This window comes from Camelina sativa, chromosome 17 (assembly GCF_030686135.1).
Source record: "Camelina sativa cultivar CO46 ecotype springtype chromosome 17, ASM3068613v1".
NCBI classification, from domain to species: domain Eukaryota; kingdom Viridiplantae; phylum Streptophyta; class Magnoliopsida; order Brassicales; family Brassicaceae; genus Camelina; species Camelina sativa.
In genome coordinates, this window is record NC_141896.1 from 34819324 (window position 1) to 34834773 (window position 15450).

At 34.3% G+C, this 15450-nt stretch overlaps 1 protein-coding gene and 1 pseudogene across 1 annotated transcript; both read left to right on the forward strand.

Moving 5' to 3' along the window:
* Positions 1-190: 190 nt before the first annotated feature.
* Positions 191-2699, forward strand: LOC104759873 (protein IQ-DOMAIN 23 pseudogene; annotated as a pseudogene).
* Positions 2700-12253: 9554 nt separating this feature from the next.
* LOC147924730 (uncharacterized) lies at positions 12254-14296 on the forward strand. Its single transcript, XM_087496925.1, has one exon. The coding sequence runs from the start codon at positions 12254-12256 to the stop codon at positions 14294-14296; it is 2043 nt and encodes a 680-aa protein (XP_087353051.1).
* Positions 14297-15450: the final 1154 nt, after the last annotated feature.

The following is a 15450-nucleotide window of genomic DNA, read 5'->3' on the forward strand; positions in this document are numbered from 1 at the left end:
AGTAACAGAACTCAAATTATAATTTTATATAAGCTAATCTAGTAAATATATTAAATTACTAATTCTAAAAAGAAAAGAATCACAAATATTGTTTGTTGAAAAACTTGTTAAATGAAAATTATACATTAAATAAAGATTAGTTTTCTAAGTTACTAATTAACATGATTGTGACATTTGTCAACCAATTAATATGATTTTTGCATGTGTAAAAAGATTCTTCTAGTTAGATTTTGACATATGCAACAGAAAATGAAATAAATCCTTAACATAAAAAACACAACATATATAATCTATACTAATAAAAAGTAGAAGCTTATAGCTTCTAAGGCTGTCCAAATAGGATTTTAAATAACCTATCGGGATTTGACATGTCACTCATTAACATTTTTAAAAATTTATAGAATTTTATATATTAAGAATTATTTTAAAACAACTTATCAGGATTAATATGCACAATATCCCACATCGGCTAGAAAAGTTTTAGACAATGGTTCAGAACAATAAGATTAATATGCTTCCAACAACGAATGAGCAGGAAAGTTTGATTTATCAAGCGTCCAAGTTTAAAAATTATTCGGTTTGATCCGGTTTTTTATTTGATCAAATTAAAACTTTAAAAGTTTCAAAAAAATATTATAATTTTTTTAGAATTTTAAAATTTTAAATATTATAAATATTGAAAGTTTTAAAAGTTCTTAGCTTTTAAAAAGTTTTAAATATTATAATTTTTAAATTTTAAAAGTTTAAAATATTAGAAATATTGAAACTTTTTAAAAGGTTCAAATTTTATATTTCGGAACCTTATAAAAGTTTAAAATACTAGAAATATTGATGCAAAACATAAATTATCTTATTTATCTACGTTTGTGCTTTTTATTTCTTATGAGCTATAAAACATATTTTTGTGTATGATTTTATAGATGAGTTGATATTCTTTCATTATTTTATTTTTATTTTTGGGTCTAAGAAAGAAGGATTGACATCGCAAGACCTTGATTTGATGTTTGAGTCAAGTTTTGGAGTTTAAAGAAGAAAGATGGACGACAAACGGAAAATTGGTATTTTCATACCCTAGCTAAGGTGGTATGTTGAATTCCTACCCTAACTTTGACATGGAGCAAATCCATACATTATGTTCAATAACATTCAAATTCAAGACACCAACTTGTAAAACTGTGTTGAATCATACACAAGTCATTAACGGCTGCTTACGTGGAAGCCATGTAAGAAACGACGTCGTTTTGAGAAACAAAATAAAGGGCTTGTTTTGGCTAAAACGACGTCGTTTCAATCTTCTTCTTCCTCTGTTTCTTTCCACTCCTCGATCGCTCTATTATTCCCATCTTCCTCTTCTTCTCCGCATTCTCTCCACACTCGCTGCGTTTCAAACGCCGAAGTCAGCTCTATGGACCACCGTAGTGGCTCTAAGCGGTTAGATTGGCAAGCCGAGGAAGTCCAAGACGAAGACAAGATCCTAGAAGTGGATACTTGGAAGCCTCATTTTCACCCCAAACCGCTACGTTCAGAGTGAAACAACGAGTCTCCAAGGAAAAGACAACAATCTTTGTTGGGTCCAAGGAGTACAGAGAATAGTCCACAAGTTGGGTCTAGTGGATCAAGACGAAGAACTCCGTTTACGCCGACATCAAGAAGCGAGTATTCTTGGGGATGTAATAACTATTACTACTCGGGTTATCATCCGAATTACATGGCTAACATAGAGTTTTATAAAGCTAAAGTCCGGTCACAGAGCGCACCAAAACAGAGAGCTGAGGTCTCTAATGATACCAGTGGCTACAAGAGATCTGTTCAAGGACAGTATTACTACTACACGGTGGTTGCAGAAGAGAGTGCGGATGTTGGAAGCCCTGGTTACTACGGAGGAGGACTTTCTGATCGATTGAATCGTAACCAAAGCGCGAAATCGAGGATGCATTCTTCGTTTCTTGTTTACAAAGAGGAAAGGTTTAGTAGTAAGTTACAAGTTGCAATCGGTATTAGGGTCGATGGTGAAACCCAAAACAACACCGCATAAACCAGATAACGTAGAAATGGCGGTGGCGTTAGAGTTATAGACATTGATGAGTTCCATGAAGCAATTGCAGAGCCACTTTCTCTTCTCCGACGAATCAGTTTAAGTTCCGATCACCGTCATCGCGTGGCAGAAATAAAAGAGGACGAAGAAGATTGAAACGACGTCGTTTTTGCCAAAACAAGCCCTTTATTTTGTTTCTCAAAACGACGTCGTTTCTTACGTGGCTTCCACGTAAGCAGCCGTTAACGGCTTGTGTATGATTCAACACAGTTTTACAAGTTGGTGTCTTGAATTTGAATATTATTGAACATAATGTATGGATTTGCTCAATGTCAATGTTGGGGTAGGAATTCAACAACCCTCTTAGCTAGGGTATGAAAATACCGATTTTCCGACGACAAACACACATATTTTATTAGCTATACATAGGCATGACCAGGGTTACGGTTGTCACGGTTATGGTTTATTAACCATCGGTTATGGTTAGAAATTTTGTTTAATCTTAACTATAATCGTTTAATAAACGGTTAAACGGTTACGTTTAAATACAGTTCCGGTTCAAGCGGTTACGGTTATATACGGTTACAGTTATTTGAGAATATGATACAGTTGATATTATTTGATGATATAACATAATTAATATTATTTATTTATAATTATTATGTTCTTACAGTGTACTCATATTTCTATATATCATATGATTCATATTATTAGTATATTTTATTATGTTTTTAAATTATTATAAACCAAGTAAGGATTTTGGTCGGAGAAGATTCGAAACATGTGGATCTAAAACCACACATTGACTATGGATAAAATTATCAATAATTGGATGCATGTGTTGACTATGCTGCTCTTCATGAATTTTACAAATTTTTACGAGAAAAGAAATAATTTTGTTCATGGAGTTTGATGGGTTAACAAGTTGTGTGGTTTTTCAGTGGAAAAATGTGAAAAGAAGAAGAAAAAGAGTATAACGAAGAACCAGATGGTAAAAGTAACAATGAAAATTACCACAAATTTTGAAAATGAAAATGACAATACTAATTTATTTATTTTTATAAGATAATATTTTATTACCATCATTAATCATATATAATTTTTATTAAAATATATTTAATAAATCTACGCGTAACATGGGTTCAAAACCTAATAAAGTATACAATTTTGAAGCATATCACTCCATTAAAACAAGAAAATTTCGTAAATATGAAAATTCTATTCAAAAGAGAAAATATTTTACATAAATTTTGAGATTTAAAAATTTGTAAATTTTACATTATCTTAACATGTGTCAGTCAGCCGATTATATTTCATTGCATGTGTTAATCATGTTTTTTTTAATATAACGCCCATGAATCAAAAACTCGATTATTGGTGTGGATGTCGGTTGACAACAATGTGGTTTGAAAGAAGAAAACTCTAGGGATCTTCTATTTAAGTGGCTCGACGCCTCTTGTTGTTTTAGAGCCGTTTTTTTTTCCTGTTGACTGTTGAGAGATCGTTATGTGTGTGACAAAAGAGGTTTTTGTGTGGTTTCTGGTGAGATACGTCAGTGGAAAATGAGATCTAAACGTGTTGTAACATTTAGGAGGTTGATGTTCTCGTGTTGTGTTGTTTTTGTCAAAATATCTTCTACTTTCGAAGTGAGTGTGAGACCGTAACTTATCTAAGCGTTAAGATTGTGTGTATATGTGATTTTCTGTGATGTGTGATTGATTTCTTTGCTTTATGATCAATGTTTTGTTGTTGATGATGACCTTGTATGGTTGTTGTTGTGTATTTTGTTGTGGGAGAAATGAATGGTGTTAGGGTTCGTCGAGGAGGAGAACGAAAAAACTGATGTCGAGGATGTAACGCCCGCGAACCAATTTGTGTATTTTTGGTGTGGGTGTCGATCGACACCCTTGGTGGCATCGATCGACACCAAGTGTTCCGGTTTGGTCGGGTTCGTTTTAATTGCTGATTGGTTCGGTTTTGGTTAATTAAAATCCCTAAATCGCATTTAGGTGTTAAGAGACGAATTAAGGGTTTTGGAGAGTCTCATTGTTGTCGCCGTTGAGTGAAAAAGAGAGAAAAGAGAGAAAAGCGTTCTTGAGTTTTTCTGGGCTTGTTCTTGGAGATTTTGGAGAGATCTGAGGCAGTAGAAGTGTTAGCTGTTGCTGGAAACGAAGGGGGAGCTTCTGGGGGTGTTGTTTTCCACGTTCCTCAATTCAATCTTCCTGTTCTTGAGGTGAGTGCTTGACCATGGTTGATCTAAGCATGAGATCTCCCTTGTTTTGTGTGATTCCTTGTTATTTGTGGTGTTTGCTTGCTTGGGTACATTGTATTTGTGATTTCTAGTGAATTCCGAGATGGTTAGACGTGTTTGGAGTCGATTCTGTGTTGATTGGAATCGGAGTTCGTCGCTGAGTTTCGCGCAGATCGTGACTGCAGAAGAGGCATCGATCGATACCACTTTTGTGGAGCATCGATCGGCACCGTCTCGAGTAGCATCGATCGGCACCATTCCGGCATCGGTCGACACCAGTTCCTGTAGCATCGGTCGACACCGATTGAGCATCGGTCGACACTAGTACCTGCCGAGTCTTATTTTCCTGGTTTGATATATTGATTGTGTTATTGTTGTTTGTTGACTTGGGAGTCTCATATGCTTGTGTGTATAACCCAGTAGATGGGAGGACGGCCTCACTAAGTATTTATGATAATACTTACGCATCTCAATTGTTGTTTGTGATGTGCAGGTAAAGGCAAAGTGTGATCGTGGAATCAAGGCGATGATGAAGGGGTGTTCTAGAGGCTTGATTGATTGTGGTCTAGCTGGTGTTAGGTTGCTAGATTAGGTCATTGGAACATTGTAGGATGTTAGCTTTTGGTTGATCTTTTGTTTGGATTATGATGTTATTGGATTATTTATGTTGGAATTTTCTTGGATTAATGGAATTGTTTTATTTGGTTATCCGCGGTTATTGTTTTGTTGTTAGGTTGTTAGTGGGTATGGGACCACTAGTAATTTAAGGTATAAAAAAAAAAAAACGGGAAGGGTTGTTTCAGAGGACGTCAATATCAACCAACATCAGATGAGTGTTGATCTACACCATGTGATGGTCACGAGTGGTTACACAATAAGTGCCTATCGATAACAAGTGGAGGTGACGGTCGACACCAAAATAGATTCTGGTGATGTCAAGTGAAGGTGTCTGTTTGACTTGGAACATCCACTAATAGGCCTGGATCTTTTATAAAAGGCCCCATTCAAAAAGAAGAAGGACATGTATTCTTTGTGGGACCAAATGGCAAAGAGCTTGGCACCAAAGTGATCCAGCTTGCGGGGTTCCATAAGATTTATGGACAATCCTAAACTCCCTAGGAAGTAGGAACTCGGTAAATCGAGGTGGATGACGAGGGAGCTTGAAGATTGGCTTACAAAATGGAGGCTCAAGGGAAGACCCAGTCAATTCAAAATCATAGCATTACGAAGTAATGCATAATCAAAACGGAAATACTAATAGAGAATCATAGGATTAAATGACCACATTAATTCCTTATTTGGATATAAATATGAAACCTTGTACACCCAAAAAGGGGAGGATATTTTGATGATTAATAAAAACAAATTTTTTTATAGCAAATCTTATTCTCTTTAGCTATATTTAACGTATAGCGTTCTTCTTCATTATATTTCTTGAGGGATCAAAACTTACTTTGTCCCCTAAAATACTTAAGTGGAGTTGTCGGTCAAATATTTTATCCATAGTATCGATCGACACCAGAAAATAATTGGTGTTGTCGAGTGCGGGTGTCGAGCGACACCCTCCATCAGGCGTGGATTATGTTACTTCGTTGCATGGTTTGATTGTTTTGTGATTGTTGATTATGATTGTGTCTTAATCACTTATGTGTATACAGTGGCGGACCCAGGAAAAAAATTTACCTAGGTCAAAAAAAATTAAAAGCTTTTTAAATAGAAAAAGAGACAATTGTTGTAGTAAGGAGGTGTTAAACCGAGGTTAGGGGGATCTCTATTAAAGAAAGACCAACTATGCTACTGAGAATTTACAACTTTACATGCAAAACAATACTATTTCAATATTTTATCTGGTCAGTTGACCCACATAAACTCTACGTGGGTCTGCCATTGTGCGTATAGTCCAGTTGTTTGGAGGATCGCCTCACTAAGTATTTATGATAATATTTATTTTTGGTTAACAAATCACTAGGCTCTAGTCAGGCTGCTGAAGTGGATTTAGCGCCTAGCAGAAAAATCAGGGATGAATTGGGACCTAGTTTTATGTATATATTAGTTATTTAGATACAAACTACATAAATTAGAACTGGGGTATTGGTTTCGGCTGTTGTTAGGGCTCTAAAAAGTCATGAGTTTGAGCCCCTACACATATTCGGCTGGTTTTTTTAACTTAAGTCTTAATGAAGGGTATAAATCATTTTCTTCCTTCTATTTTTGCATCCCTAGATGGCGGCCTGTTTTTTTCTTCATTTTATTCACTTTTCTCTTTCTTTTTCTTTAAATTTTTACTCAAAATTGATAGATCTACTCAAATACATTTGATTTCTTAAGTTTAGAAGAGCAAATAACTTATTTATTTTCAACTTCTGATTACAACAAAATCCGATGCCTTTCCGACGAGGAATCAGTCATCTTGAACGATTTTTAGAACAAGGAAACTTATGCATCTTTTCCTTGTGGTACATGTAAAAGTAAATTGTGACCGTATGATTATTTAATGCCCGTGTCCCGAAAAAATATAAAATATTAGAGTTTATATCAAGAATTGGAGTGGAGTCGGTTTAGTTAATTTCCGGTTGGTTTTATTTTTATTCTAGTGTTTCGTCTTTGAGACTGTTCTTTTCTGATGTTTCTGTCCAGTTTGCTTCAAGGTTGCTTTTGGTTGTGTGGCTTGTTGTGGAACGTTTCCGGACTGTTTCAGACGAAAGGAGAGTTTCTCCTGGTTGTTTTTGTTGTTAGAATCAGCTTGATAAGGTGAGTGCGGGACCGTGAGCTTATCTAAGCGATTGGATTGTATGACTTCTTTTGTGTGATGATGTGTAGGTGTGGTGAATATGTTATTGGGTGTTCTATTCAATAACTGGTTTGTTATGTTTTATTTGTGGTTGTACTCCTGATTTGCTTGTGTGTATAGCTCGTAGATGGGAGGATCGCCTCACTGGGTATTTCTGGTAATACTCACGCATCTCATTGTGTTTGTGGTGAAGGTAATGCATGTGTAGCGTGGAATCATGGCGATGAGGAGGAGAATGATCTAGGGTCTCGGTTGTTGTGTTGTGTTTATGTTATTTTATTGTTAGAACCTGGTTTAGAAGCATGCTAGATTACTGGTTTATATTGGTTATGATTGGTATTGTATATAAATTAAATTAGAGTTGGTTTGGTTTTTCTTCCGTTGTGTATGTTGATTTGTTTTTAGTTTATTGTTAGGGTTATAATTAATTATTATGGAATATTTTATTGTATTATTATTAATACTAGGTATGGAGCCCCCGCGATATCGCGGGGGAACTCATTTTAGTAAAATATTTATTACAAAAATTCTTTAATTAAATTTATTTATTAAACTATTGGAATTCCTAAACTATCAAATAAAAATTTCAAAAACATACAAATTTTTAAAACATTCTTTATATTTTTACTGAAAAATATTCTTTAAAAAATAATCTTACCTTCACATATGATTAAATAAATAATTATCAATGCTAAATTAAACAGATTTTTACGATTAACTACCATGAGATAACATTGCAGTCGTGTTATTTCGTTCGCTTTTATTCGTCGTAACCTTTCGTTCGCATCTTTTCAATGTAACTTTTTATCTGTGTTTTTTTGTTGTAATTTTTCGTAAAATATTTTTAATTTCTAAAGAATAATTAAATGCAATCTACAGTCGTATCTTCTCTTCTTAACCTTACAGTCATATTTTTGTATATTTTATGAACTGTTACAACTTATTCTTTTGTTGTCAAATATGATATGTAAATGATTATATTTTTCAAATTTTTTTATTTATTTTAAATGATAAAATTATGAGTACATTGTATAAGATACTATAAATTTCTTAAATAATCATATAATAAATTACAAATATTCAAAATATTAATTGAGGACCATTCTTAAAATGACATAATGATTTGTTTAAATTCCTTTCTATAAATTATTTTAATCTTTTTTAGCATAAATCAAACATATTTCTATTTCCAAAATCAATTTTTACTTCATAAAAAATGAATATAAATATTACTATTCAGTCAATCAGTAAGAAAATTATCAATCCTCTCAAATTTGAAAATAACTAAACAGAAAATTATCACATATTTATTTATTTGAATCAAAACTCTATTATATATTCATATAAAAAAAAGAATACATCTATTTTCATAAAGGCAGTATTGTAAATGAATCTATAATACAAACAGCTTATAGATGAAACATATTTTTATATAAAACAACCTATAGTCATTATATATATATGGTTAATCCAACATTGGATGTACTTATTACTTATTTTTCTCCGCGTAAGATGTTGGTTAATTATCCTGAGTCACACATAAATAAATAATATAATAAATATTAGAGGGGAAGAATAATAGTTAGAACTTATAACAATAACATTTAGGTGTATGATGTAGCATCACAATGTACGCGTCTAAGGAGGCCAAGGACAGCCGGGTTCATTGCTCTCACACGCTCCTCTTTTTTTTGGCAGTCATAATTCAAAACCTTTTCAAATTTTTATAATATTTCATATTCAGTATCTTTTATTGTTAAGATTTCAATTTGAGTGCATTATGACTAGAACTAAATATACAAATTTCCTTAACCTATTTGAAGTTGTAGATAAGTCTTTGTCGTCAAGATAGTTTATTGGACAATCATCTCAACCGTCAATCTTTCTGTTGATCACCGGTTTTTCATCTCCCAATAAACAGAATATTCCCAACTGTAGAAAATATAATAGAACGAACTGTGATATTTTATTTTTATTTTACCTTGATATTTCATAATCAGATTTTTTTTTAAAATAAAAATATAGAAATCCATATTGTTTTCTATAATACAATTAGTTTCCTAATCAAAAAAACATGGAGTAGACAAATATATATATATATATATATATATATATATACTTGTGACAAAAAAAAAACAAACATATACGAGCCAATATGCTCTCATTTTCTGAAAAACCAATTTGAACCACATTTTTTACAGCTAAAAACAAAAATTTCGGTTTGGATTCATACCAATAGAATGATAACCCTCGATGAATAGATGGTTGTATACCTAGAGACTGAATATAATTAAATATTACAACGATTAACAAAATATATCAAACTGCAATAAATTTCTCACAGTGCTGAGACATCATTTCTAACAAATTCTCTTTTAACTAACACAACTATAAAGAAAATTTGAATATAATGATGAGAAGTTATTTATATATAGATTTCTAAAGATGTAAACATTTGAATATACACAACTGTTTGTAAAAGACACAACCCTATTCAACATACACAACTTTTTAGAGAGACGTAACTGTAAAAATTTTCTTTCAAAAATATAAAATAAAGAAAATATGAATACAATGATGAGAAGTCACTTATATATAAATTTATAAATATGTGAACATTTGAATAGACACAACTGTATGTAAGAGACACAACTCTACATTTAACAGACGCAACTTTTAGAGAGTTGCAACCGTTGAAATTTTCTGTCAAAAAAAATATAAATATTTATTTTACGAAAAGGTACGACTAAAAATCGCAACTGTTGTTGGCATTTTTTCAGATTGTTATTAATAGATTTGAATAAAATGATGAGAAGCTATTTATATATAGATTTCTAAAGGTGGAAACATTTGAATAGACACAACTGTTTGTAAAAGACACAACTCTATATTCAAGACGCAACTTTTTAAAGAGACGTAACTGTAAAAAATTTCTGTCAAAAATATAAAATAAAGAAAATTTGAATACAATGATGAGAAGTCACTTATATATAAATTTATAAAGATGTGAACATTTGAATAGACACAATTGTTTGTAAGAGACACAACTCTACATTTAACAGATGCAACTTTTTAGAGAGATGCAACCTTTGAAATTTTCTGTCAAAGAATATATATATATATATATATATATATATATATATATATTCATATATATGTGTTACGAAAAAGTACGATGAAAAATTGCAACTGTTGGCATTTTTTCAGATTGTTATTATTATATAGATTATTAAAAAGCAGGTCAGGTTGTTTCAGATTATGCCGAAGAAGGAAGATGTAGGATCTCGTTGGATGTTGTTGTTTTATGCTTGTTTTATAACTGGAACCATTGCTAGTTGCATGTTGATTAGGTTGTTGATTTACTCATTGAAATTGTTGCTTATTGTTGATTTTGATTTTTTTGTTTATCTATGATAATCTGGTTTTGGAATTCTTGTTGGTTAATTGATTCATTGCTGGTTTAATGACTTATGATGGTTTCCGCGTTGAGTGTTGGCATCTATTCAAGTGGTAATCGTGTTTACAATATTTTAAAAAAATTCCAATATTTTTACTTTTTAGATTATCTATTTTGATTTCTGCTTGCATGTTTGAATTATTTTGATCTATCGTGTATCAATGTGCTTAGAATTTCAGATTACGACATGTATGATATATCATTGAAAATTTTACATTATTTTTTATAATTTTCTTGACTAATTTGAAATATGTAGTGATTTAAAATAAAACTTTCTGTTTTTTTTTTTTTTTAATTTATATTTTCATTTTTAAAAAATCACATACTCATATTTCATTGTGATTATAATTTTCTATAAATTATGTGAAATTAATTTTCTCTTAATTCTTCAATTTTTATTGAGTTGTCATAGACTCAACGTAATTGAGTATATATATTTCTTATAAATGTTTTATCGATTACTGCTATATTACATATTTTAATCGTAATATTTTTTTAGCTAAAAATTTTAATGTAAAAAAAAATATAAAAATATGAAAGTAAAGATACATAGTTGATTTAATGTGTGTTGTAGAGATATTTTGGAAGTTGGGGTAAAAATTTATTCTTCACCGGTTAATGTTGATTGAGTGTAAAACACATTCTTACGGGGGTGTATTGAACTTGACATTTTAGAAGATTTTGAAGTATTCTTAAAATCCTCTGTTATTGAAATAGTGATTTTTAAAAATCATCTGAAATCATGTGTTATTGAATTTGAAATTTAAATAAATCATTTAAAATCATTCACAATCTCTTGTTATTCAGTTAATAATTTATAAATTTCACTTTAAATCCACTGTTATTCAAAATATCACAAATATTTTTTAAAAGCTACAAAATGTAATTCTAGGAGATTTTTTCTAACATTTTTAGTTCAAAAATATGACTTACAAAATCACACCTTTAGAGGTGAAATTTTGAAGGATTTTTAATAAAAAGCTTACACCCCCTTAAAAGAACCTCCGGTCCTCCATCCATTGACGACAATGGAAAAAAAAACTCCATCTCTGCAACTGTCTTCTCCTATCCTCTCTCTCTTTCTCTCTTAACTCTTATCTGAAAGTGCATCAGAGCTCTGAAGACGACAGGAGCCTATGAAGTGTTTCAGAGTGCTGATTTGCTGACGTGGCTGATGGACTGACGTGGAGAAATATTATGGATGCTGTGACAAGATGCGTGGGAAGGAAGAAAGTAGAGGATCAAGATATACATGAAAATATTGAAAGTATATTTGATCGAGAGAGATAAGGTAGGATATTTCTTAGGATAAGGAATATTTCCTTTTAGTTAGGGATTCACAAAGATCTAGGTTAGAGATCATTTGTGAAGGGTATAAAGTGACGAGGGCTAGCCACAAAAAGAGCTAGCACTCGTGGGGATAAAGTGGTGAGAATTTGTAAACCTTCAAGAAACAAAAAGTCTTGAAGGAGAGTGTGTTTTTTAACTCTTTTAGATCTACACAGGGTGTTGTGTTAGATAGATAAGAGAGTAAGCTTAGGTTCAAGTCTTGTAAGAAACAGAAGATTTTATAAGATTGAATAAAGCGTTTGCTTGGCGCGTTCCAAGGGTTTTATAGTGTGTGTTGTGTTCTCTATACCTTTATAATTGGTATCAGAGCAAGCACCTGATAAAAGGTTCTGGTATCTTTTTCAACAGGTGAGATCTTGTGACTAGGGTATGGAGAAATCACTGGAGAGTGTTGCGTTACAAAGACCATTGAAACTGAATCCAGAATACTTTGGTTACTGGAAAGTCTCAATCAAGCAAGTCATCTTAAGCATTGGCATGGAAGCCTGGCTTGCAGTGGAAGACGGCTGGTCTCTTCCAACTGAGAAGAATGAGGAAGGTGAACTGGTGCAGAAACACAAAGAGAAATGGACAGCTGAAGAAAAGGATGAGTCTAAGCATAACTCACGGGCGTTGATGGTCATCTTCGAATCGTTGCCAAGGGATATCTTTAATCAAGTTCAAGATTGTGTATCAGCCAAGGAGGTATGGGACATTTTGGTTGTCATGTTTGAAGGCACTTGCCGAGACAGACATACAAGGTTGGACCATCTTGCATCTGTTTTTGAGAATTTGCAAATGACTGAAACCGAATCTGTAACAGACTACAGTAGTCGTTTGAGTAGTATTGCTCAAGAATATGCCGTTTTGGGCAAACGATACAAGGACAAGAAGCTGGTCAAAAAATTCCTCCGAGGACTTCACAACAAGTTTCAGCTGCACAGATCTGCTATTGATGGTTCTTTCAACTTTGATGAACTCAAGTACTATCAAGTTGTCGAAATGACGGAGGCTTTTGAGTTGCTTCAAAAGAAGAAAGTGAAGGTAAATGCTAAGTCAGTTGCTCTTAAAGCTATAAAGGAACAGAGGCTTGCTAAATCTTATAAGCGTGAAGAAGATAACAAAGGTGAAATTCTGAACAACATTACGACTCTGCTGGGAGTAATCGAGGAAGATGAAGAAGATGAAGATCGGTTGTTGACAGAAGAGATTGACAAGGAAAATGAGTCAGACACTGATGGAGAGGATGTTGGTTTGTCGATGGAAGATCAGATAAGTCTTCTTATTCAGACTATTGTGCAAAAGACGCAAGATAATAGTGAGTTATCTGCTGAAAGAGATATGCTTCAGACGAACATGGCAATGTTGTCTAAGGAACTGAGTGAAGAAAAAGACAAGTCTCTGCGTCTTGAGAAGAAATTGGAAGAACAGCTGAAGAGCATCAGAATGCTAAGTAAAGGAACTAAAGATCTGGATTCTTTGCTCAGTTCAGGACAATCAAGCACTGCAAAGGGCAGCTCTGACAAGTCTACTCAGTTTGTTAAAGGGCAGAACCCTGAGCCAAAACTCAAAGCACAACCTACTGCATCAAACGGACGTTATAATCAAGCTTCTACGGCAAACATGCATTCTAAGCATATGTTTGTGCAGCGTGAGGTACCGGGGAGACGAATGTATGGTCTGCAGAGCTATCCTCAGACTGCTCAGCAACCTGCTGGTCTCAGCAGGAGAAGAGGATGCTGGTACTGTGGTCATCTAAATCACTACAAGGCCCAGTGTTTCAGGTTTCAGAGTCGTGTGACAAATCTAGTACATAATGGTAGCTTCTACCCAGCTGTGAGAAGAGAGAGACAAGGCTATGTCAGAAAAGATGATCTCTACTGTCATGTAGCATACACAGCTGATAGAACTGAAGTTGGTCAGGCGAAATGGTTTTTTGACAGCGGATGTTCCAGACATATGACAGGAGTTCTTGACAATTTGTCTCACATAGAGGACGTTGCTGCTGAAAGAGTCACATTTGGAGATGGAAGAAAGGGAACAATTCGAGGGAAGGGTACAACTAGTGATGCCACTCAACCTCAATTGAATGATGTGTTCTTGGTAGATGGATTGAAGGCCAACCTGATCAGTGTCAGTCAACTGTGTGATGAGGGCTTAGATGTTACTTTCACAAAGAAGGACTGTAAAGCTGTTGATCAACAAGGGTCTGTCAGACTCAGAGGAAAACGATCTGGGAATAATTGCTACATGTGGAAATCAGAAAGGGCATGTTTCAATGCAACTGTTGAGTTAGACGCAGAACTGTGGAACCAGAAACTTAGTCAGGTGAATGTTCGTACAATGGTGAAGTTGGCAAACCAAGAGGTGGTACATGGACTGCCAAAGCTGAAAGGTGATCCACACCTTTATGTGGGCCATGCAACAAGGTAAAACAGACCAAAGCATCTCATGGGTCTCTAACAGATATTCGCACAAGTCATGCGTTACAGCTGGTTCACATGGATCTGATGGGGCCTATACAGAATAAATGTGAGAAGTGTTCAATCGAGACCATTAGAAGCGATCATGGTGGTAAGATTCTAAACGACAAGTTTGAGCAATTATATGAACATCAAAGGATTACTCATCAGTTTTCTGCACCAAGAACGTCTGAACTGAACGGTGCCGTTGAATGTAAGGACAGAATGCTGCAAGAAATGGCACGCACAATGCTACATGGAAATCAAGTGCCTCATTGGTTCTGGGATGAAGCTGTGAACACAGCCTGTTACATCATCAGTCGTGTGCATGTTCGTCCAGGAACAAGCAAGACTTCCTATGAGCTGTGGAAAGGGAAGTCTCCAACTGTGCACTATTTTCATATGTTTGGATGGCAGTGTTATATTTTAAATGATAAGGATCAGTTGAATAAGTTTGACTCTAAAAGTGATGAAGGTTCCTTTCTGAGTTATTCCGGGCACAACACTGCTTTCCCTGTACGCCTAATATCCGTACAGGGGACTGTCAATGAAGTGTTTGACAACACCTCATATCTACGAGTAGCACAGGTGCCTATTGTCTCCGGCACAGACCTGGTAACTGATGCTGCGAAGTCTATGACAGAAGCTGCTAGTTCTGTAGTCTCTGTCAGGCCTGTATCACCTTCTTGTCCAGATTATGTGCCTTCTCAGGGCCATCGGAATCACTCCTCTACTGATGCTATAGGTGCGATTCAGGGGGGTAGAGTTACCAGAGGGAAGCAGATTCATTTTGCTCAGTTGGCTGTGGAGAAACAAAAGTCTGCCTCTCAGGTCTCTGATGTAGTGCAATTTGCATGCGTTGTCTCTTCCATTGAGACCAAGAATCCCAAGGAGGCGCTTCGTGATGAGTTCTGGATTGCTGCTATGCAAGATGAGTTTGAACAATTCACACGAAGTGATGTTTGGGAGCTCACTCAGCGCCCTGCTGACGTCAATGTCGTAAGCACAAAGAGGATATTCAAGAAAAAGAATGAAGCTAGTGGCTGTTTTAACAAAGCAAGGTCGGTAGCTCAAGGTTACTCTCAAATTGAGGGAAGTGATTTTGATGAAACCTTTGCTCCCGTG

Coding starts and splice junctions, on each gene's coding strand:
- LOC147924730 (XM_087496925.1), top strand. CDS start 12,254: ATGGAGAAATCACTGGAGAGTGTTGCGTTACAAAGACCATTGAAACTG.